Source organism: Anguilla rostrata, chromosome 15, assembly GCF_018555375.3.
Source record: "Anguilla rostrata isolate EN2019 chromosome 15, ASM1855537v3, whole genome shotgun sequence".
Taxonomy (NCBI): Eukaryota; Metazoa; Chordata; class Actinopteri; order Anguilliformes; family Anguillidae; genus Anguilla; species Anguilla rostrata.
Genome location: NC_057947.1, coordinates 11,710,618 through 11,736,153, shown reverse-complemented (window position 1 = coordinate 11,736,153; position 25,536 = coordinate 11,710,618). Strand labels below are relative to the sequence as shown.

General features: G+C 52.9%; 1 protein-coding gene across 1 annotated transcript in view; it reads right to left on the bottom strand.

Moving 5' to 3' along the window:
• tns1b (tensin 1b) overlaps window positions 1-25,536 on the bottom strand; it is a 178,125-nt gene that overhangs the window by 105,911 nt on the left and 46,678 nt on the right. The window contains exon 3 of the mRNA XM_064310507.1: window positions 20,658-20,695. Coding sequence (XP_064166577.1) covers window positions 20,658-20,695 — 38 coding nt within the window. The remainder of the gene's footprint in view (window positions 1-20,657; window positions 20,696-25,536) is intronic.

Below are 25,536 nucleotides of genomic sequence, written 5' to 3'. Positions count from 1 at the left end.
TTCTGCCTGATAGTCCACAGTCCAATAATGTCTCTAATTGGCCGGAGGTTACACTCACCTGGAACGTCAGGTTTAAATCAGTCCCTGATTGGAGGAGAGGAACGAGAACCCCAAGAGCCAGGTTTGAGCATCCCTGCTCTACACGGTTTGGTGGTATATTATTGCATTAAGCTACCTATCATGACATTTTCAAAGTTTCACTTCAAAGAATGAGAAATGTTAAGTCCTGCTTAGGAAAAAAAAAGAGAGAAAATAGTTCTCTCTCCATACAGCTGGAAAACTGCATATCCTTGGAAGTGCGCCAGTCAAAGTCCAATATCCCCGCACAAATAAAAAACGTAACGCTCGAGTGAGAAGGTGGATATTGGTCAACATTTCTCTCGCCAATGAAAATGCCTTCTGGACAGAGCGAGGCAAACAAAGAGGAACTGTCTCGGGACCGACTCCGAGGATAAATCACCAGCCGCAATGACCAGGCCTTCGGATATCCATGCTCTCTCAAGACGCCGTTCCAAACCTCACATGAGCAGGGCCCGGGAACGTCGCGGCGGTTTCAGACGTGTATTTTTCTTTCCGCGCTTTCTCCAGGGTTTCTAATGAACCCGTTTCCTGCGCTCCGCGCCGCTCGCGGTTTCTCTTCGGCCGCAACCGAGTCGGATCGGTGGACGGTCGCGCGAGCCAAAAAAACCCGAAGCGCTCTTTTTCCCACACTCCCGCTCGCGCTCCTGTCCGAGCTAGCTAGCGCCACCGCCGCCGCCGCCCTGCGTCTCACGGTGATAAGCGCGCTCGGGAACGCAGGGCGCGGGGCGCTGGGGCGATAAGACGCCCGATCCGTGCCCCCCTGGCGTCCTCCTCGCTCGGCCTGCGGACGCCAGCGGGCTCGCGCCCGCGCTCAGCGTACGTCTGCCGCGCACGAGGGAAGCCAGAGACACGCTCAGCGAGCCGGGGGCTGGCCGCCGCACAATGGCAGGAAGTATCTGTCATGACGGATTCTCCCAGCCAATCGGAGAGCAGGAGTGGTCGACCAAAACAAGGGGGGATTGTGAAAGAAAGCCAAAGTCATGCCTGCAGCTGGCAGGTTGTTTTTGCAGAGAAATCTTGCGGTGCCACTGCTTCCACTAAAACAAAAAATGACATTCTGTGGTAATGACAAATGACATTCTGCGGTAATGATTGCATCTAAGATAGCCTACAGAGAGAAAGAAAACAGTTCACCCATGCCGGGTTTTACAGGAAGGCTTGATTTATATGAGTCCTTTCATATGTACTGGTTCCTCGAAGCAAAATCAGAACCACCAGCTGCATAGAAACTGTTCAGTTTGGAATACCCTGATGTGCTCAACGCAAACTCCCGCCCGGTTTTACCAATTCTGCTTTAAAATGAATCTAAATGCCTGTTGTTATCATAAAACCTCCTGACTTTTCATACGCTGATTTTGTACTTATTTTAGGCCCATTCGTCTTTTTCAGTTTCTAATTCCCGGTCACGTCTGCAGCACTGCGACACCCTCGTAGCGGGGCTGCGCAGTCAGCTCCTGACCAATTAGCGGAGTCGCTGCGGGTGACATCACAGCCAAGTACGATCTGTCCCACAGTTATCCTGGCTAGGGGAAAAAGAAGGAGATGATGGAGAAGAAGAAGAAGAAGAAGATGGTGCTGCATGTATATAGCACTGTTCACAGTAAAGGGGGGAGGAGCTTATATCAGACACAGCCAATAGGCAGCCCTCACCTGAGTGAGCTGCTGCTGCTGCAGTGAGCAGCCCAGGTAACCCGACACAAACCGTATCTCAGAACAGAACCCTGTCAAATCCCCGCCCCTTTATCGGAGGAGGGCCGTCAGGCAGGGCGGCTGGAGGTGATTTACGGGCGAGCGTTAGGCCCCCGGGGGACGGCCGCGCGGGCGGACGGCGGACGCCCGACTCCCAGACAGCGCCGGAGGGCCTCTCCGGGGCGGGTGACGGATGGACGGCGGCTGGGAACCGCTAGCTAGCTAGTGTACGGCGCGGGACCGTTTAACTGCAGCCAGCTCACACGACCCCCCCCCCCCCCCCCCCCCGCCCGGGGGGACCGCCTTATTGTTCGGGGGTTTAGCAGCCGATTCGTCACCCCTGTCAGACGCATTCGCCACGGTAACGGCGAGCAACGCGTGGCGTCTGCGGAGGGCGCCGCGTTCGCCGCCCTGACCCGACCCGACCCGGGGACAGCAAATCACGGCCGTGCGCCACACCGCCGCGAAACCGTCCGGCACCTGACCTGTCACAGCCGCAGCCGAGCGCGGTCTCGTTTCAGCAAGTCGTAAAAAAACATTTTTGTTCAACATGTAACTGTAAAACTTAAAACAGTGCATGGAATCTGCCAAATACGTTTTTAAAAACACTTAAAATAACTCTTAATATACTTCTAAAAATGCTGTGTTATTTTCACAGAAACTTCTGGCTGGTTTGACTGGAAAGCACATATCTTTAAACCGAGTGAAACTGAGTAAATATATGCGGCACATTTTTGCATGCATTGCATTGCTGAACAGATCACAGAGCAAGTCTGTACTCATGCATTTCAGCAAAAACCGTACAAAACCATTTTAATTCAGGTCCGCAAACGCGCTATTAGTGTTCGGTAAAAGATAAACACAGGTAAAACACATTGAGCTGCCGCACGCTTCCGTCAAATTCACACAAAAAGACATTTTACACGACTTTACGCAGATCTTCCACACTTTTTCTGTGACACTGACTGAGTTCTAAACGGAGCGTGTAATCTGTTCTGTGACGCACGGAAGCGCGGGTGTCGCTCCCGCACTCGTGAGCGGTGAGCGAGAGGGGCGAGCGGCGGGGTCGGGGCGTGTTGCTGTTCTCCAGACGACCGGCCGGCCGGTCCGCGGGAGAAAGCGCGGCGGGATTCCTGGCATGCTTGCGGAGTGGAGCGTTCGCTCCCGGCGGCGGCGGAGTTAGCGGCGCGGTGTGTAGCGTAGCGTAGCGCGTCGCGGGGTCTTACCTGGTACACGGCGGTGGCCATCCTCGCTCTCCCTGGGCTCTACCGGAGCATTCCTGCCCGCGGGAAAGCCGCTCGGGCCGGAGGAGCGCGGAGGAGCGTGGGGGGGGAGGCCCGGGGGGGGGGGGAGCGACGACCGCGACAGACTCTCTCTCTCTCCCCCACGCGCGCGCGTGCGAGCGGCGTCTCACGAGCGAAAAAACAGCGAGGGTAAATCCAGGAGCCGGGCTGAGAGGGAGCCGGAGGTGTGTGTGTGTGCGTGTGAGTGTGTGTGTGTGCGCCCGTGTGTGTGTCTTCAGCGTGCTCCAAGCTTCCTTCTCTCTTCCTTTCTCTCTCTCTCTCTCTCTCTCTCTCTCCAGCCAGGAAATAAAGGAATATACTCTATATATGGCGAAGAGCAAGCAGGAGGCTGAGTTCAAGCCTAGCACCCAAAACTCGAGAAGCGCACTGTTCAGAAACCTGGGAAGTCTGGCTGCTGGCTGCTCCCATTCCCCTCGCTCGCTCTCTCGCTCTCTCTCTCTCTCTCCCCTCCCTCCCTCTGCCTCACTGCTGCTCTCCCCCACTTCTCTCACCCTCTCCCTCCCCTCCCTCTCTCTCTCCCTCCCTCTCCTTCCCCTCTCCACTCCCCTTCCCTCTTCCGCACGTACGTATTTCAACGAGGGGGGGGGGGGAGAGGAAAGCCGCTAAGATTTCAAACGGTGCGGGGGGCGGAGCTTGGGCCCCGCCAGACGGGACCCGCGCCCATCCAGCTGTTATCGAGTTCTCGGTTTACACGGTAAACATGAACCGGCAGGCTCGGGAGCCGGCTAGCGCGGAAACGCCGCCGCCGCCGCCGCCTCTCTTTCCTCCAGCGGCAGAACGCTCTGTGGCGGGAGGGGACCCAGAGCGGCGCTCGGTCCCCCCCCCCAGTCCCCCGCCCCCCGCAGGCCCGTACGCCAGACGGCCAGGATTCATTAACCGTAATGCTCGTTTAGCTAACGAGCAAAGCCCTTCCATATCGCTCATACGCCATCCAATTAACGTCCCCCATCTCCCGAAACCAATTTTCATTAGAAAAGGGAGGAAGGGCATCAATCTTTAGAGGGCCGTGATTGAAAGAGGTTTCCGCTCTAACCGGGAGGCGACGTTTTGGCATCGCGCGACCGAACGAGAACCGTATTAAATCTGCCAAAGCCGCTTCGGGCTCGGACGAAGAGAGCGCTCGCTCGCCGTAAATCAGCGGACTCGAGCGCTGTACTGTACTCAGGCGGACAAAAAGAAGAAAAAGAAACGCCTTCGTCTTGCGGGGCCTTTGCGGCTAAAAGCAACGGCCCCGATTTCGTTCGCGACCGTGATCTTAAACGTCTGCACCCGCACGTTTACCTGCTGCCCTTCCTTTCGCTCGCTACACAGGGACTTAGCGCTCTCCCGCTGCCACATCACACAGGTCAGGAGATCAGATTTACAATCGAGAATGTCGACTACTTACAAAAAGGACGGCAAGCAGGCCGTCTGCAGAGATTTACTCCAAAAGGACAACCTGCTCGTGAGTTACAGACTAACGCTTGATGTTAAATAAACTTGGATGACTGTGGCGATAATTTGCTACTGCAAAGAGGAGAAAGCTAGCGAAAGGCAAAAGGGCTGGTCTGCCCTTCGATGGGAGAGGTGCTGCGGACAGGGCTCTTTGAAGCGCCGTGTTTTCAGCATAAAACAATGCGGCCGCTGTCGGGGCCAGGAGATGGGTGTGTTCATATTCCCCCTGCAAACTCTCTCCCCTGATGCTCCCTCCTCCCCCCCCCCTCTCCCCCCGCCCCTCCGCCATCACAGAACGGTACCTTCCATAAAAAGGTTACAGGCGACCTGTTCTTGCCAGCGGTTGCTCGGTAAAACTACCCGCCCGACGTCAAATTGGTTTTTTCCACGTTGCTGAAGCGTTGAGACATTTTTCACCGTAACGTTGCGGTGACGTTGCATTTTTGTCCATAAATAACCTTGTTAATAAAAATGTTGTTATTGTGCATTTATTTCCACATTGTTTATGCGCACATAATAACGAGTCTTGGTTAATAGCAGGGATAGTAAAAGCACCGTTTTTAACTTTTCCATTGTGGCAAATGGAAACAATTGCATTTATGTTCTGTTTTGCCTTGTAAAAAACACAGGTTGTTTTCATCATAAAGAGATGGCCCCTGTGGCCATGGCAACCAGCTGTCAGCATGCTGTGAGATGTTTGATTGGGTATTAATGACTACGGCAGGAGAGTGGGTGGTTCTCCGGGGCTGAACGGTAGGACATAGAAGAAACATGAGCAGCCATGTTTAGTAATACGCATCTCCTCTGACCCCTGCACTATGTGTATGTTTGTGTACGTGTGTGTGTATGTGTATGTGTATGTGTATGTCTCTGTGTGTGTGTGCGTGCATGTGTGTGTGTGTGTGTGCACGTGCGTATGTATGTGTGTGTGTGCATATGTGTGTGTGTGTGTATGTGTATGTCTCTGTGTGTGTGTGCGTGCATGTGTGTGTGTGTGTGTGTGTGCATGTCTGCGTGTGTGTGCATGTGTATGTGTGTGTGTGTGCATGTGTGTTTTAGAATATCTTCACTCTAATATCAGAATTTCACACCTAAGGTTCAGGTTGCCATCCAAAGCAATGGATTACGCAGACAGAACAAACAACAGAAAGCAGAAGTTAGAACCAGCAGGTCTGTGTTCATACGGTTAAAGAGGGACAGAAGGGAGACCGGTTTTTTGACAGCCCTTTATTGAACTATGACACAGCCTGACACAAAGCAGGAATATCCAAAACTAAAAATCTTAATAAAATGACAATTTGGAAACTTTCGAACACACAAAAACACAAAACTCCCCCAGGGTTCAGTTATTTGACAGCCACAAACAGAGAGAACGAGACGCGATGAGAGACTGCGGAGAGAGAGAGAGAGAGAGAGAGAGAGAGAGAGAGAGCGAGAGAGAGAGAGAATGATTCCAGCAGTTCATTCCAAGCATAGTTAAAGTGAGGCTTCATCAGAGGGGTCACATGACTCCTGGAATGGAACACCGAGCGAGGCTCGCATCCTGCACTGACACGCAACAGCCAATCACAACCCTCCGAGACGGAGCGCACAGAGTGAGCAGCCAGGCAGGTGGCTTATCGCTGAAGGACGGCCCCAAATTAGATGGAGACCACAGAGTGTACACTGGGGCCAGCGATCATCGCACACACACACACACACACACACACACACTGCTCGACCGCAGTGTCAATCACTCAGAAACCCCGCCCCCTCTGTGACACCTGAGCCAATGGCGTAGCACCCTGCAGGGCGGCTGGCCACAAACGGGACTCCTTAGCAGACTGTGGGAGTATTCTCCAGCGTTCCTGCTGGAAGAGGCACCAATTTCTGCCCCGGGGGATGTCACACTTGGAGAAAAATGGAACTAAAAGCTGTCTTTAGTTTTAAGAAAAGAAACTTCTTTTTTTAACATGATATAAGTAGCACCAAAATGAGCATGTATACAAATAGACATTAGCCTCTTCTTCAGACTAATCTCAAACCAAGAATACAGACTCTGTGCATGCAAGAGAGAGGAACGAAAAAATGGCACCACAGATATCAATGGGATACTGAGGACTATTTCCAGCAACAGTGTGTTTGAGCTGCAACCATGTCTGAACCAATCAGGCTTCACGGTTCAAAACAAAACACAAGAACAGGCTCAGATTAGTAAATTATAAGCTGGTTTTGAGTGGTCCTGCTCACTGACTACAGAACAGAAAAGCAATGCGTTAGACCCGTAGGTAAGTAAACCCAGTTACCCAGAATAGCCTTTTCCCGCCAAAACGGGACCCGCCTCGCCGCACGATAGCTGACAGGAGGGCGCGAACGCGTTCTGCTGACACAGAGCCACCGGACGCGGAGCCTGTTCCCTCCAAAACGCAGCGTTCGGGGGCTAAACAATCGGTCCGAGGGAGAGGGCTCCCTATCTCAGTGTAACAGCGGTGGTTACGCAAACTGTGTCGAGGAGGTAAAGCAACACAAACGGTCAGAGCGACGGTATCGGGTTCTCCAGCTAGCAGCACGAAGCTGCAGGAACTACGCCGATTAATAAATCATGTTAGTGATTGCATGTGCGTATGTCGCTGGGTGGAGACATTCAGGTTACTGAAACATACACACATACGTGGAAACAGGCAGGATACTAAAACGCACGCGCACACACACGCACACACACACACACACAACAGGTTTTCAGGTGGGATACTGAAAAACAGCAGCTGCTTCCTCCAAATTCATCGACATGATCACAGGGCTAACGGCTAATGCGCAACGCTAACGGCTAATGTGCAGGGCTAACGGCTAATGCGCAGGGTAAGTATCGCAGCAACGGCTAATGGCAGCGTAACGCATGCGCAGGCTAACGGCTAGCCACGCTACGCTAATGGCAGGCTAACGCTAATGCGCAGGCTAACGGCATGCGCAGCGCTACAGCTACGCCGCTCGCATAACATTCCCCAATAACTGCATTACGGGCTTTAGCAGCAGGACCTGAAGAATGTGTGTATTGTGTATGAGGTTCCCAGGCACAGCTTATGACACACACACCCACACACACACACACATCTGTCCCACACAGTAAACACCGCTAATCTAATCACGAGCCTTGCTTCGACAAGGCTACCATTTCAGACCAGGAACAAGGCGTGTAACGAATTCCATTTCCTTTTTCTTTCGGAACGCGAGTTCAACGCGAGCCGCCCTATTTTTAGCCGATTCGGAGTCCATTTTAGACCCCGGCTCTTCCGGCCGCCTCCAGACGTTTTCTCGTATCGTGCCAGCGCTCGCTCTGAGGTTCAGCAGGCGCTCCTCGTAATGGAGGGGAGCAAACGGATTTAGGGGGGAGTTTACTTTTCGCGCGGCGTGAGTCACCTCGGGGGCCTGGTTCAGGGGCCGTGCGTGCGTGGGGCTCAGCCAGGCACAGGTGCCAGGGTCGGCTCTCCGGTCTCTCGCTTGCTGGGGTACGCACCTCCGGCGTGAGCCTCTCCCCTCTCTCACACGCCCGGGGGGGGGGGAGCAGAGCAGCCCGAAACAAGGCTGATTTTACGACCAATCATCTGCCAGCAGAGCAGCCTGCTTCCAATTAGGCGCTGTGTAATCTCTCTCTCTCTCTCTTTCTCCCTCTCTCTCTCTCTCTCTCAAACCCTAATTCTGTTACACTTTATTTGCATGACAACAGAACGTGTGTTGGCTCAGTGGCGAACACATGCACAGCATTACCAAATCATAACCGCCCATGTCCCGTTCCTTCTCCAGATTTTAAACTTTCCCCCACAACCCCTTCCCACACACATGCTCACACCACTTAAAAATAAACAAGCATTTTAACATAGAAAATGAGAAACCACAGCTTAAGAATTAATGTGGATCTCTCCCTCTCTCTCTCTCTCATTCACTCTCTCACACACACACTCTCTCTCTCTCCCTCCCTCCCTCTTTCTCACACACACCACTCCTCCTCTTCCTCTCCCTCTATCCTTCTCTCCCTCCCTCCCTCCCTCTCTCTCTCTCCCTCCATCCCTCTTTCTCACACACACACACACACATACACACACTCTCTCTCTCTCTCTCTCTCGCTTGTTCTCTCCCCCTCCCTCCCTCCCTCCCTCGTTCTCACAGGTCCTCCGGGGACTTACTGGCTCGCGCTGCTGTTCCTCCTGCGTTCTGTTTACATTCCTGCTAGTCCGCGGTCCCAGATCGCCGCTCGTTTGTGTTTGTTTGCGGCTCCGCCTCCGTGCGCTCGGCAGCCTGGACTTGGCGTGCCGGGAGGCCGCGGCGCTCTCACACACCGAGAACAGGGTTAGCGCAGCGGCGCGCTACGCTAAAGCCTGCGTCGCTAACACGGACACACTGATCTACAGTATCAATACAATGCCTGTGTGATCCAATCCCCCAATGGCTACACCCATCAGTTTGCCCATGGAGACCATTCAATTCAGATTATGATTATTCAAAGGATTGGGAACAAGCAGAAAAAAAAAACATTTTGACTCCACCCTCAGGTTATAACCTGGCTCAATGCATCTCCACCCTCAGGTCATACCCTGGCTCAGTGCATCTCCACCCTCAGGTCATACCCTGGCTCAGTGCATCTCCACCCTCAGGTTATACCCTGGCTCAGTGCATCTCCACCCTCAGGTCATACCCTGGCTCAATGCATCTCCACCCTCAGGTCATACCCTGGCTCAATGCATCTCCACCCTCAGGTCATACCCTGGCTCAGTGCATCTCCACCCTCAGGTTATAACCTGGCTCAATGCATCTCCACCCTCAGGTCATACCCTGGCTCAGTGCATCTCCACCCTCAGGTCATACCCTGGCTCAGTGCATCTCCACCCTCAGGTCATACCCTGGCTCAGTGCATCTCCACCCTCAGGTCATACCCTGGCTCAGTGCATCTCCACCCTCAGGTCATACCCTGGCTCAATGCATCTCCACCCTCAGGTCATACCCTGGCTCAGTGCATCTCCACCCTCAGGTCATACCCTGGCTCAGTGCATCTCCACCCTCAGGTTATAACCTGGCTCAATGCATCTCCACCCTCAGGTCATACCCTGTCTTAATGGAGTGGACACTGAGCTGTGCTGCACCATTAGAGGCCGGATCCAGTCACTGATGCCAGGTACTGATCCGGTTACTGATGCCAGGTACTGATCCAGTCACTGATGCCAGGTACTGATCCAGTCACTGATGCCAGGTACTGATCCGGTTACTGATGCTTTATGCAGACCCTCAGCTCTACAGCCAGAGACCCGGGTTCGGTTTCTGCCTGGGGGCAGAATTTATTTTAAGGGGTGCAGGGGGAGGGGGAAAACATTTTATAAAACAACATACGGTATGAATGAGATGTTCTGTACGCTTGCGTAAAGATAATAGATGCACTCGAAAATACGCTCAGCTGTTAATTATATATGTCACTATCAGGAGGGATGCTGACACTGTGCAGACATAAAATATTATCATATCCGCACCTTAGTTACACACTTTTTTCTTTCTCGCGATGAAAAAGCCAAAAGTACGTCTGAGTCAGGCCTGCGTTTGGCTCCCCGACCGCCATTTGCGCAGTGATGAATCACACGCGTCTTCGAGCCGAGCAAAAACCCAACGCGCACGCGCCGAACCGCGAAGCGCGCCCCCGGATGCGCGTGACCGTGGGGCTCAACACGAGTCGCTCTCCGGAAGAGCTAACACGGAACAGCACGTGCTAACGTGCTATTTGTTAACACGTGCAAATGGACGAGTTAACAAAAGACAACGCCCTAATTTGTTCAGTGTTACTTCAACTCCCACAGAGTTTAAACGACTCCGATGGGGAGTATTCTGTGAGTGTTGATTTGACACTGGCCGGTGTATTGCGCGAGGCCCCGCGGTCTCCACGGCGATGTCCCCGTTCTCTCGTCGCGCGGAGAGACGTCGCTCGTCCAGCCGCGCTAACGTTAGCGTTAGCGGGGAGGCGGCCGTTTAAAAGCGTGTGGAGCGTCCGCGCGAAGAACCGCCAGAACGCAGCCGGCGTCCACGAGAACATCTGAGGAGCGGCCGGCGGGGCCGTTCGTTTCAAAGGACGGAAAAGCGGACGATAAAAGGAGCGAAGGATGAAAAGCGAACCGGCCCACTGCCGACCGGAGGCCGACGGAACGAGCGGCGGAGGCTGGAACAGGGCCTCTGGCCAGGACTCAATCCCCACCCCCAAAACTCCGACTCAGAAACACACGCGAGTATCACTTTCTCCTCCCTTCAAAACAGTGCTGACCATCCCTGAACTCAGCCACAACACTGCCAGTTAAGAGTCCTAGTTAAGGACGAACGCTGATCGAGTCTGAGCCTTCGTCCGTCCCCCCCCAAACGGGGGGACTCCCCCGGATTGATCCTAGCACCCAGGTGACTCGCAGAACCCCACCCCTCTTCTCGCCACAGGCCCGCCCCCCCCCCCTCCCGACTGAGGCTCACCCAAAATGCCCTTTCCTAACCCACACACCGCGGGGGGGGAAGGGGGGATGAGCTGGCCAGGTTCTCCGCGCGGAGCGGGCGTTCGTTTAGAGCGGGGTTCGAGCGGCCGCGACAGACAGGAAGCAGAGCGCGGGTTCCCTCGGCTTCGCACCTACGGTCAGCGCGCGTTTCTCACTGGAGTCCGTTCAGTCAAACGCTTTCTCCACAGCCCCCCCCCAGTCGCACCGCTCTCTGTGGATTCACGACTGAGGCTCTGAAACACGAGCCGGCCAACTGCATGTAATCAGGAGATGCTTTTTCACGCTAAGAAAAACTTAACTACGTAAACACGCACACGCACACTGACACACCCGCAATCCTCGACTGGGAACATTCTCTAAGCTTTAACCACTTGTTGTCAAACGGCTCAAGATATATATATATATTTTTAAATTTCATTCTCTAGACGGAGGCATTTGTTACATTACATTACAGGCATTTAGCAGACGCTCCAATCCAGAGCGATTTACACAACTTTTCACACAGCGTTTACATTGTACCCAATTACACAGCTGGATATGTACAGTATACTGAAGCAATGCACATGGGTACAACAGCAGTGTCCTACCTGGGAATCGAACCTGTGACCTTTAGGTTAAAAGACCAGTTCCTTACCCGTTACACTACACTGCCGCCACTGCATTTGCAAACTAGCAAATGTAAAACGAAACCACCAAATTTCTCTGACAGGAGAAGACCAGCGCGCTCGGCTGGAATGGGGCATGAGCACGCAGGTCGAACACGACTCGCTAACTGGGGGGGCGAACCGCTTGTGCGTGTTTAGATTCGAGGCACGGGTTCGAGATCAGCCACTTTGTCTCTTAACAGTTACTCGAAAAACAAGATGGTTAGCGCCGGGGGGCACGCCCGGTTATAAAAGCGCTTCTCAGAAGGCATTGTTTTGCTACTGCGTGCTGATTAGCGGTCCGTCCGCGCGATACACGAAAACAATAACAGCGCAGAAGAAAGGAGGCTCGAAGCCCGCGCTGGGCCAGAGGCCAACGGGCGGCGGCCGAGGGAGAGGGGCAGGGGTTCGGGCGGATTGGAGGGAAACAGATGAGTCTCGAGGATATCGACCCCTGCCAAAACGTCCCGCTTTTTTCTTTGTTTTTTTTTTGTTTTTTTTTGCTTTGCCTGTGCACGCAGATGATTTAAATCCCAGATCTGGCTCCCCTCTCTGTCCGTGCCAAAGCGAGGCTCTGGCCTGCACCCCGCAGAACAGCCCGACGGCCTCGCCCCACATCGCAGGAACACGGCTTTTCAATTACGCGCTGCCAGTAAATCAGCCTTAACGGCAAAGTGTCCCTGTCTGAAGTCCTGCCGCTGAGCTCTGCAGAACAGTGAGATGAACAGCAGCGAAACAGAACAGTAGAAATGAGCACCCCTGAAACTGAACAGCAGAACGAGCAGCGCCAGGATGGAACAGCAGAACGAGCAGCGCCAGGATGGAACAGCAGAACGAGCAGCGCTGGAACAGGACAGCAGAACGAGCAGCACCAAAATGGAACAGCAGAATGAGCAGTGCCAGGATGGAACAGCAGAACGAGCAGCACCAGGATGGAACAGCAGAACGAGCAGTGCCAGGATGGAACAGCAGAACGAGCAGCGCCAGGACGGAACAGCAGAATGAGCAGCACTGGAACAGGACAGCAGAACGAGCAGCACCAAAATGGAACAGCAGAATGAGCAGTGCCAGGATGGAACAGAAGAACGAGCAGTGCCAGAATGGAACAGCAGAATGAGCAGTGCCAGGATGGAACAGCAGAATGAGCAGTGCCAGGATGGAACAGCAGAACAAGCAGCGCCAGTATGGAACAGCAGAATGAGCAGCACTGGAACAGAACAGCGGAATAACTGCCCTGGAAAGGCTTGCCAGGGGCTCTAATGAGGGCAGAGTATCGGGGAATATGCCCCCCCCCCCCCCACCACAACAGCATATCCCGTTCCCAAGTTTACAACATGGAGGACCCTGTAAGCAACAGTGGTTTCTTAGGGCCACAGCTGCGTAAGTTTTACATTAATATTTAGGCAGTTAGCAGGTTCTCCTTCCCCCTGACTTACATAAGCCCATACCAAGAGGTTTAGGCAACAGAGAGCTGCTAAGCCACAAAGATCACCTATCACCTAATAGCACCTCCTACTGCGTATCAAAACATAGCTTACACAGACGTAGTAAACACAACCCAGAAGGAGTAAAGAGGTGTGAGGTGTAAAAAGCAGGGGACTGGTGCTGTATAAGCCCCACCGTCATGTTAGCAAATTGGCGTAGCTATGCTCGCTGCCGAACGTTCGCTTCCTATGACGGGCGGAAGTCGGCCAAGAAAGCGCGGACGCAAACGATGGGTTCTCCCTTCGCTGTGACGTCTTCCTTCGCCACACGGCCAGGGCGGCCAAAGCAACGCTTTGCAAGCCATTGCATTTTTGTTCCGGAATAAAAACTTTTCCTTGAGAAAGCGAAAACTTTCTAACGGAGCACGCGCCAACCGTCAGCGAACCCCAGCCTCTCCACAGACAGCACGCAGCACACAGCGCACAGTGGGGTTACAGACAGGGCAGACGGGGCAGTCTGTGCTATGAGGTGGGGGGTGGGGGACGTGTTTATCAAGCTGACAATTTCTTTATTCTGGCAAGGCGAAAACCAGAGACGGCAATCAACACAAACTTTATGGGAAGGTTTCCGAGAACTGCACAGAGGTGCAGGGAGACCGTAAATAACATTTAAAAAGATTTATGTGTGTTCTTCAGAGAACAAGGAGAAAAAGGCTGTGGTTGTGGAATGGGTCTCACACAAACCTGGCACAGAACCCTCCTCACTTATCCTCCAGGCCACCAGGGGGTGCCAGCACTAGATTTCACCATTGTCAGTGATAAAGACAGCAGAAGCGAACAAGAGAGTTTTTCCTTGTCCGTTGTTTCTGCGATTTGAAAAGCTGCGGTTCTCTGGTGAATGTAGCTCACGTCGGTTGGGTTACAGACGATGTCTGAGACGGAGAGAGCTTGAGTCATCCTTCCATCGCTCCACGGCCCACTCCTACGTGACCTCATGTAGTTTATGTTTTGACTGAAAAAAAGAAACCACGTCCACAGCATCTAAGAGAGGCCCGGTCTGGGCTCTGGTCTTGGCAAAAGGGTGCCGGTTTCCGGGAAACATCGCTGGTCCCACGGCGCGTCCGCGCGGCCTCGGACATCTGGGTTTGGGCGGACTCACGGGCCAGATGTGCCGGCTTTAACCTCACGGCACGGGGCCCGTCCCCGAGGGAGTGAGTCACGGTCTGCTCTGTGAGTCAGAGCCCAGGCCGGCGGTGTCGCAGACGGCTGCGTCCTCTCTCCGGCCGCGCGCTCGCGGTGACCGCTAGGCATCGGGCCGCCGTGCTCTCGCCCATCGAAAGAGCCTGTCTCTCCAACACAGCGACCCGTCTGCGAAAACAAAGGACCGCTGGGAAATGTAGTGCGGCTCGGCGAAGAGGCCGGGTGAAAAGTACCCGCCGGTCCTAACGACGGTGCCCGTTTCTGTCGTCCGGAGCGAGCGTGTCAGTCATCATCCTTCAGGGGAGAACGGCAAAGCAAACAACCACACGGTCCCAGCTGCCCAGCACGGTTCTCACGCTGTGAACTGCTGAGCTGTGATTGTTATTAACTATGGAACATACAGCAGTTTCCTTCTCTAAACACTCACACACATAAACACACACACTCACACTCACACACACACACACACATCCACACACACACACATAAACACACACACACACATCCACACACACACACGCACACACACACACACACACACACACACGGTTGTATTTTCCCGCTCTCTGGCCCAGTTGTCCTAGCATGACTTCAGCCCTCCTCTTCCTCCCTATGGCTGCCAGGGCACGGACTGCCAGCCCTACCCTGCCCTGCCCATTTCCTAAACCGTGGCTATTGCTGCTGGCTGATAGACTCATGCCTGCTGGGGCCAATGCAGCAATTTAGCAATGAGATGCTGGAGTGCCAGGTTAACCAGTAAGGCTTTTAAATCTCACATACTGAGGCTTTCATTAGCAGAAAATGTCAAACAAATCTGGCAGTCCAAAAATGCAGAGCAATCTCTGCCATGTACATAGCATATCCACAGTATAAACAAACCACACGAATGACTTTCTGACACACCGTATGTTTGTGCTCACGATATTCCGCTCGCCAAAATCTGCAGAAGCTGCGTACGTCAGCCACGGGGATAGAGATCACATCTCTGTTTAGTTTAAGGAGCAGCACACTACGCTGTTCAGTTTAAGGAGCAGCACACTACGCTGTTCAGTTTAAGGAGCAGCACACTACGCTGTTCAGTTTAAGGAGCAGCACACTACGCTGTTCAGTTTAAGGAGCAACACACTATGCTGTTCAGTTTAAGGAGCAGCACACCAAGCTGTTCAGTTTAAGGAGCAGCACACCAAGCTGTTCAGTTTAAGGAGCAGCACACTACACTGTTCAGCGTAAGGAGCAGCACACTACGCTGTTCAGTTTAAGGAGCAGCACACTATGCTGTTCAGTTTAAGGAGCAGCACACCAAGCTGTTCAGTTTAAGGAGCAGCACACCAAGCTGTTCAGTTTAAGGAGCAGCACACTACGCTGTTCAGTTTAAGGAGCAGCACACTATGCTGTTCAGTTTAAGGAGCAGCACACCAAGCTGTTCAGTTTAAGGAGCAGCACACCAAGCTGTTCAGTTTAAGGAGCAGCACACTACGCTGTTCAGTTTAAGGAGCAGCACACTACCCTGTTCAGTTTAAGGAGCAGCACACTACCCTGTTCAGTTTAAGGAGCAGCACACTATGCTGTTCAGTTGAAGGAGCAGCACACTACGCTGTTCAGCTCAGGGGCGTTTTGTGAGACAGGAGTGACAGGAGTGAGATTTGGGAGAGCGCACACAGCCAGAGGCGGCGTGGGACCTCATAAACACTAATCACCATGGAAGGGTCCAGCAGCCATTGGAGTTCTACTCTGCATTAACTGCAATGGCACAGCAGTAGCCCTCAGGCCCTCAGTTACACAGTCCACCTCCCGCCAAACACTTCTAACGGCTTCCCCCATGCAGCTCCTCAGTGTCAACGTAGGGCACGGGGGTGGGAGGGGGGATTGGGGGGGGGGGGGGATTGGGCAGATTTACTGGACTTCTTGCTCTTCAAATGTCTCACTTTGGCAGCAAAAGCTATCCTAAATAATTCAGCTTGCTCTTAACCTTCCTTAGTTGCATTTACAGTGCAGCTGCCCAGGGACTGTCTCTTTGTTTCACTGAGAGAACAGAAATAAGTCACTGCAGTTATTGGCGGAGAGAATTGCCTTTAAAAGAAATGCAAGCCAGCGGCATTCAGCCTCCTGTGAACTATGAGGAGTCACACAGGCTGCATGCACAGAAATAAAGTGTGCATGCACAGTAATGCAGCACGCATTCATACAGTAGTAATGCAGCATGCATGCGTACAGTAGTAATGCAGCATGCATGCACAGTAATGCAGCACACATTCATACAGTAGTAATGCAGCATGCATGCGTACAGTAGTAATGCAGCATGCATGCACAGTAATGCAGCACGCATGCACAGTAATACAGCACGCATGCACAGTAATGCAGCACGCATGCACAGTAATGCAGCATGTGCGCACAGTAATGCAACACACATGCACAGTAATGCAGCACACATGCACAGCAATGCAGCACACATGCACAGTAATGCAGCACACATGCACAGTAATGCAACACACATGCACAGTAATGCAGCACACATGCACAGCAATGCAGCACACATGCACAGCAATGCAGTGTGCATGCACAGTAATGCAGCACGCATGCACAGTAATGCAGCACGCATGCACAGTAATGCAGCACGCATGCACAGTAATGCAGCACACATGCACAGTAATGCAGCACGCATGCACAGTAATGCAGCACGCATGCACAGTAATGCAGCACGCATGCACAGTAATGCAGCACACATGCACAGTAATGCAGCACGCATGCACAGTAATGCAGCACGCATGCACAGTAATGCAGCACGTACGCACAGTAATGCAGCACGCATGCACAGTAATGCAGCACGCATGCACAGTAATGCAGCAGGCATGCACAGTAATGCAGCACACATGCACAGTAATGCAGCACGCATGCACAGTAATGCAGCACGCATGCACAGTAATGCAGCACACATGCACAGTAATGCAGCACGCATGCACAGTAATGCAGCACGCATGCACAGTAATGCAGCACGCATGCACAGTAATGCAGCACGCATGCACAGTAATGCAGCACGCATGCACAGTAATGCAGCACGTACGCACAGTAATGCAGCACGCATGCGCAGTAATGCAGCACGCATGCACAGCAATGCAGCACACATGCACAGTAATGCAGCACGCATGCACAGTAATGCAGCACGCATGCACAGTAATGCAGCACGTACGCACAGTAATGCAGCACGCATGCGCAGTAATGCAGCACGCATGCACAGTAATGCAGCACGCATGCACAGTAATGCAGCACGCATGCACAGTAATGTAGAACGCAAGCACAGTAATGCAGCACGTACGCACAGTAATGTAGAACGCATGCACAGTAATGCAGCACGTACGCACAGTAATGTAGAACGCATGCACTGTGTAACAGAGAAGGTGCATGGATAAGCGTGCACAGTTGTGCAGATCACAGCTGAGCAGTGAGCCTCCCACCCCTGCTGCGCAGCGCTCCATCTCTGGAACATGTGCAGCCCTTCTGGGACCTGGCCGGTGTGGGGCGGTTTGGCTGTCTGCTCCACGACTGGTCTGGGTTCCACCTGTTCCTTCGGTTTCCACGGTCATAGTTAGTTGACCATGCACAGGTGCTGGGGATGGTGGGGGGTTCTGTACTCTTAATTTGAGTCTACCGTCTGTTCTATGTTAACATTTTTGACGCATGGATATCAGCTGATCTGCTACCCCTAAGGCTGAACGTGTCTTCCTCCCAGCACGGATTTAATCTGCCAAAGGGCTAATCACGTGACCTTCTCCGGGCCACATCGTTGGTCCGATAATGCGGACGAGGTCACACAAGGACCACGTGGGAGCCTTATCTAAATTCCGAAGAAGAGATTCATCTTTGCAAGTGAAAACTGTCACGACAAATTATCGTCTGAATTCCAAAAAATGTAAGAACGCATGAATCAAAGACAGAAGAGGAGAGGAGGCTCACTCTATTTTATATCGGTTTTAACACTGTGCCTTCACACCCGCTTGGTTAAATTGTGGAAAGGATTGACTCCAGATAACTTTCTGGTTCTGGAACAGTAAGGATAACAGGATAGCACAACATCCAACACATCAGAGCTCGTCTTCACGGGAGGAAATTAGCTCCCTATTTTTTGAAAAAAAGAGAAAAGCAGCGATTACAAGTTTTATCTTTTTATTTTTTTTTAACTGACAGTTGACCCTCGGTAAAGCCCGCTCCCCCGTTCCGAAGCTCCTTTCGCGAGCGAAGCCTCCGATGCCTGTGTCCTCCTGACGTTCCCCTGGAAAGCGGCCTCCGCCGCCGCTGAGGTAAATAAACGAGTTCGGCTCTCGCTGTGGTCCCTGTCGCCGCCTCGGCTTCCTCCCATTCAACGACTCACGTTCCGGTCCGTTCTGGGTTTTTTTGGGGGGGGGGGGGGGGCCTTTCTTTTGTTGGCGAGCGTGCTCTGGGAACGGGCGGCGAGTTTCTCCTCCGGCCCTCTGGGTAAATAAGCTCGCTCGTTTTGAGGACGCGGGGGATGGGGGGGGGGAGGCTGTGAGGGGGGGTTGTATGTAATGTAATGTAATGTAATGTCCAGCAACCCCCGCGGGGCTACAAGCTCCCACCCCCCCCCTCCCCCAACCCCACCCCTCGCTAAGCCACCTCGCACCCCTGGTATTTCCTGTGGGTGTACGGGCGAGGCGGGCTGTAGGCAGCCCTGGCAGGCTCGCCAGCGCTCGCTCTCCCTCGCCATCGCCGCAGCGGCGGTAATGGCTGCCAGATGGGGAACGAGCCCCAGACCTCTCTGATGAGCAGCCATCCCGTACAACACAGCAACCCGAAAACTCACAGCAGCCTCCCTCCCTGCTCTCCATCCCTCCCCTCCACAGCAAGCCGCCCGTTCTTCCCCAACTCTTTCTCTCTCTGTCTGTTTCTCTCTCTCTCTGCCCCTCTCTGTCTGTTTCTGTCTCTCTCTGGGTATTTGAGGGTATTTTTTTCTTTTTATTATTATTATTATTATTATTATTATTATTAATGAAGGGAACTTAAAACTATTTCTCTCTCTCTCTCTCTCTTTCTGTTTGCTCCTCTCTTTCTCTGCCCCTCTCTTTCTCCCTCTGTACCTCTTTCCCTCTCTCTCTCTGCTTCTCTCTTTCTCTCTCCGTCACTCTCCCTTTCTCTCTCACTCGCTCTCTCTCTCCCCCTACCACTCTCCTTCCTTTTCATGCGTCTCCACTTGAAAAACAAATCCATCGTGTAATTGCCCCTCTGATGGCGCAGGGGGTTGCAGGAGAGGGTTTATTTTTAGGAGGGCTGAGCTCGAACGTGCAGCGACGCGGCCAAGCCAAACACGCCCCGGGGCGGCCAGCACTTGCTCCGAGGTTCTCAGGGTTTTCTGAGAACGCGGGCTCGCCGACATCCAGAAACGAATTCCTCCGCCGTCCCCGCATACCGCGCGAAAGCCGTCCTCCTGATCAGCGCCGTGTTTTCCTTTCGGGTACGCGTGTTTGGAGAGGCGGCCGAGCGGCTCGCGCTCCCGTGACCTCCAGGCGACCCGTGACCTCTTCGTTTTTTGTCCGTCGGTCAGAAAAGCCGACGCCTGGATTTGTTGTGACGGAACTGAGCTTGTTTTATTCGATGTCATTCGAGCGCCGCCGCGGCTTGTAGGTACAAGTGCGTGTGTGCGTGTGTATGCGGTGTGTGTGTGTGTAGGTGTGTGTGTGTGTGTGTAAATGTACTGAAGAACCTCAAAGTTACGTACCTCAGCGTCATTCAGTATGAAACTGTAAATATCATTTAAAATTAGACTGATGCAAAAACGTGAAAAAATGAAAAAACGGCCTCTTAAGAGTCAAACATTCCGAATTAAGTCGACCCACTTAGATTAGGAGAGACACTGAGCTGCTTATCACGCACTGATAAACGCACCAGAGAAATCTTACAAAAGGACATGTCTCAGCGAGATCAGTGCAGTGTACGTAGTAAAGACAACCACGTTTGATACCAGAACAGAAAGAAAAATCTTACATTTTGCCAAAGATATCAAGTAAATGACTGAAATAAGACATGTTATTAATCCCCTAAACACAGATTATCAGTGGCTATCAGTGGCTAATAGCTAACATAACTAAGGAATACAGCACCAAAACGAGATTAGCCTAATGTAATGTGAGCACACGGATGCAGGGCAGTATATGTGTAAATGTATGAATACCCATGTGACTAAACCATAATGCAGAGCTGGTACAGTACGTGGTAAAAAAAATAACTACAAAAAAATAAATAAATAAATACATTTTTCTGGCTCTGGGGAATTCCATTTTTTGAGGTACAAATTTTGTACATTTTGTCAAGTGACACTGACAGCTTTTATGTGTGGCCTTTTCAGTGCCTGTGTGGAAATGAGGGAAACAGCTCTCTTACCTTCGCCTCACATTTCTTGTGACAGGTTAAACGGCACACTGGAGAAGAGAAGAAAGAAACAAACACAGTTAATCACTTTTCTACAAACATTAGAAAATAAACTACATTCAAACATGGTAGGGCAAAATGGAACGAGACAAGGTACGAACTGAAATTTACACTGAAATTTTTCTTTACTTTGGTCAAATGTGATTCGCTGTTAGCGCAACAACATTTCCCAGAGTTCACTGCAGGACAGGATGAAGCGCAGGACTGTGGCCTCGGCCCCTTTCACAGGTACCAATCCCGCGCACGGCCGTTACTTGACTCCCGACCAATAAACTATCTGCAAAGCCTTGAAACCTGAATCTGTTTGGGCTAGTCAAAAAATGCAGGGGTGCATTCTGATCCCCTAAGAAACGGCGTCCAATGAAAGAGGCCGCTGCTTTTACCCAGCTCCGTTCCATCTCCTGTGCCCGCCCCCCCCCCAACCTGAAGGAGCCCCCAGAGCCAGGTGTACCCAGAATCCCTTGCTCAGGTAACCAGGGGAACCTTGCTCCACCTTTCTCCGGCCACGGTCGCCGTGGTTCCAGACCACACAGGTACGCGCAGGTGGGGGGGAGGGGGGGGGGGGCCGGGCCCCCCGAAGCACAGAGGGCACATTGTTCGTTTCGGCAGAGCTGTCACTCTCCCGCGGGGGGGCGGAGCCTGCCGAACAGAGGCCCTACACACGGGCGCTGCCCCTCCCCTTCACGGCGTGCCAGAGAGCCGCTCCGGACAGCGTCGCTGTGTCCCGCAGGACCCGACGTGCCGTCCGTCCATCTGCCTGTCTGTCTGTCCGCCTTGCCGTCCGTCCATCTGCCTGTCTGTCTGCCTGCCTGCCTGTCTGTCTGTTCGTCTGTCCGTCCGTCCATCTGCCTGTCTGTCTGTCCGCCTGTCCGTCCGTCCATCTGCCTGTCTGTCTGTCAGCCCGTCTGTTTGTCTGTCCGTCTGTGTGCCCGCCTTCCAGTCCGTCTGTCTGCCTGTCTGTCTTGCCGTCCGTCCATCTGCCGTCCGTTCGACTGTCAGCTCGTCCTCTTGCCGTGTGGACAAACAGGGGGTCACCTGCACACCCGCCACGTCACGTGGTAACTCGAACCCGCAGCCGACTGCTCGCACCGTTTCTCTCAGCAGTCTGAACGCTTCTCCGTACTGAGTACAGCAGCACGTCATCCCCCCTTCACTTCTTCCAGTATTTCATCTGGAAGCCTCTCAGTCAAACACAGGTGATATTTATTATGGGTCGGGGGGGGGGGGGTAGAGCTCTGTCACGAGCCCTGAGGACCGAGGTGCACAATGAAAAAAAGAGGGGGGTGCGGGGCGGGGCGGGGCTGAATTTTGGCACCAGCGCTCGCGTTACCCCCACCGCCCCAAAGGATATTTCCCTCAGCATCACCGACTCCAGCGCCGGGCAGGGGTGTGGGCAAGGAGGGTGGGGGATCAGAATTTCAAAATAAAAGCTCTCTTTCTTTTCAATTATTTTACTTTTCGACGGTGTCAAGAGAACGTGGAGCGCCTGATTCGGAAAGCTCCTGACGCGTTTTGGCAGCCCGGCGGACGACCGCATCGCAGGACAGAGAGGCGACCGCTCGACCTCTCGCCCCATCGTGAAAGCGCCGTCCTGTTCAAACACACACCTCCCGCGCGGCCGCTCACCGTCCTATTAAACAGCACGCCCACGCAGCTGTCAGCGCCGCGGTCCGCTCCGACCCCTCACAGCCCTGTAAGAGCGCGTCTGTGCTCACGGACTGTGCCTTTATTTCGCGTGTCTGTTCCGTCACGCTGATAGAATCTCCTGTTAACTCAGAGGTCACTCTAGTGGGTATAATTGGATTCGCTGGACCTGAACTCCCCAGCAGACTCTCTCTCTCTACTACTTAAGCACTGGCTGCCGTTCTTTCAGTGTATAACTATGAGAACTCAAAAGGGAAACCTCCCAGTGGATTCCCAGAGGATGCTGGGATTGGGATCGAAGAGCCCCCTTCGCTTTGACCGGCCCCTGGAGCCGCCAGCCGCCGCGTCCGAGCCCGAACCGCGTGGCGGACGGGTGCAATTACACGCGCAATCTGACTCCGCCCACATCTGAGACCCAGCCATTTAGGCGTAATGACAAACCGATGCCCCGACCACAGGGCCTGGGCCCCGCCCCTCCCTGTCCACATCACCCAGCTGAGAAACACCGTTCTCACTCACACAGAAACGCTGAACACTGCCAGCACAGTAATACTGTCTTACCCAACGCACAACACTGAACGCTGTCCTACCAAACATAAACTACGCTCACACACGCACGCACGCACGCATGTACACACACATTAAACAGAACAGCAGCTACACAGGGAGGAGAGGAGAGGAGAGCAGAGGAGAGGAGAGGAGGGGAGGGGAGAGGAGAGGAGAGCCATATTGGGAGTGGAAGCAGTTGCTCTGTCACCTCAGTGGAAGCTTTGCCTTCTTAGGAAATCAAGGCTTTTAGTGAATAAACAGAGCAGAGCTCAGGGGCTCGGGGGTGGGGAGGTGGGGGGCTGGGCTGTGTGCCCTGGAGCGGGTGGGGGGGTGGGGGGGGGGCAGGCGGGAGGGCTAGGTCCTATCTGACTCAGGATTTCTGGAATGTGGTAAGAGGGGGGAGCCATTTCCTCACCCGGGCTTGTTATAATGAGCCCAGAATCCCAGGGGTATGGGCCGGGCGTGGGTGGGGTACAGAGAGAGACCCGGTGTGCTCAGAGAGGAGGGAGTGTCTGTCCCCAGCCCCGTTCCGGTCCCAAACCCCAACCCCCCCCCCCACCCTCACGGCCCGTCCGCCCGCCCAAGGACCCCTCACTCCCTCTCCCCCCCCCGCCTGCACGTCCACCCCCCGGGGTTCACCCTAGGACACACGCTAGCCCGCTAACATGCTCGCACAGTCCTCCCTCTCTCTCAGCTCCTCTCTCTAGCGTCAAAACTCAGCCACTGCAGCTCCTGGCCACTCGCAAACCTTCCCAGAGTTCCCCAGGGCCGCAGCTGGGAGGGGTCAGTTAGAGTCAGAGGTCAATGCTTGGGCAGGCATCGTTAGCATCGCTGAGCTTCGGTTCGACTGCGTACCCACTGGCCGTCACGTCAGAAAACAACATTTTTGAAATAGTCCAATTCTCAGGAGGGCGCTGTCAGATACGTCCACATCTCAAAAATGTCACACAGTGTGAAACACGGGGGCTGTCCCGTTGGGCAAACAGGAAACAGTCATTCTCCACAATGTTTATGGACCTCTCTCATGCTCCACTCACAGCAACACACTGGTGTGGTTTCCCGGTTCTACAGCTCCTCCATTCCAGCTACTATGCTGCCATCCAGTGGCAAAAAGCCAGTAGTACAGCAGCGAGCATTTACTACCCTGACAAAGAAACCAGCAATCAGTCAAGCAGAATCTAGAGGTCATTTCGAATGTCAGGTAATATTCCTTACAGTTTAAGAGACACACTGGGTGAGAATCCATTGGAGAGACACAGTCAGTGGCCCTAAGGCAATGCATGGACCCCCCCTGCTCCCCCGAAGGAGTGGTTTGGCTCCACGGCAGGTGGTCGCACTCCGTGACCCGTGCATGAGTGACAGCACAGGCTCCGCCCCCTTTGCTCCTGCGCTGGTGGGGTTCACTGCGCAGTTTGAAGTCCAGGGTTTTGTGTGTTGCGGGGCGGGGCGGGCAGGGGTTCTAGGATTGAAAGACATCAGGGGCTTAGCCCCAAGGGGGGTTGTAGTTTGGCGCACGCGCACATTTTTTGGGGGCCCAATTATTATATTATTACACATACAAACATTACTGTAGATTACAAAAAATAATAGTGATAGTGCTACACTAATCTGGCTAGTACAGGGATATAATGTTCAATGAATGTAATATGTATGTATATGGCTATATTGCAAAGCAGAATGAAGACACCTAGATGTAGTTACATAATTAATGTAACTGGTTATGTTACAGTAGAGAAACAGACTAACAGAGTAAATAGCTACGCGATTCAATATAACTGGCTATACAAACACACTTAGTTACCAGAATATGTATAAGAAATACTGTAACTAAATTAATAAACAAAATACTATCCATAAATAGTTAGCTAACTATAGCTTCTTATCCAATGCAGCTGTGAGTGATGATATGTAATGGCTTTTAAAAAAATCTTTCGTACTAGCATGTAAACTGGCAAGCCACTGGGCAGGCAAGCTAAAAAGAATACATAGCAAACAACGTTAGCTGGCTTAGCCAGCCAGTGACGTTAGCTAGCTAGCTGTAACGTATTAACATTACTGAGCTGGCATCACAAATAATTATTTTGCTGACGTTACACTTATAAATCTGATTTTAGCTCGCTAATAGCCTAATTTTAGTTCATCACAATTAGCTGCATGTATAGCCAGTATCATCAACCCTGTGCTGCCCTGCACAAACATGAAGCTGCTCTGCACTCTCCGGCTGAGCTGCTGACTCTGACTGGCTCTCAACATCCGCTGTAACGTTAGTTACATTCTCAATCTCATCAGTATTCTCCTGAATCTCCTCCTCAACAACCTGCCTCGACATTTGCTTTAAAAATCCGGCGATATCCATCGTATCAGATAGTTCATTGACACCAACTTTACTGAACGAGAAATATTCGGACTAGTCTACAATACTCTGCGTAGTGAAGGCCACCCCTAGCGACGCCACTGGGTGGGGGTAATTCTGGGCTGGAGGTGCGTTTGAACCCCACGGCACTCTCGGCCATCAAACCACACAGACCACACACCTGCAACCGCGTCCACGCCCGGCTAATCCCTCACCTGAGGGGATGTGGGGGGGGTTACACCTGGCCAAGACATGGGCCTGCATGTCACCGCACGCGTCACAGGG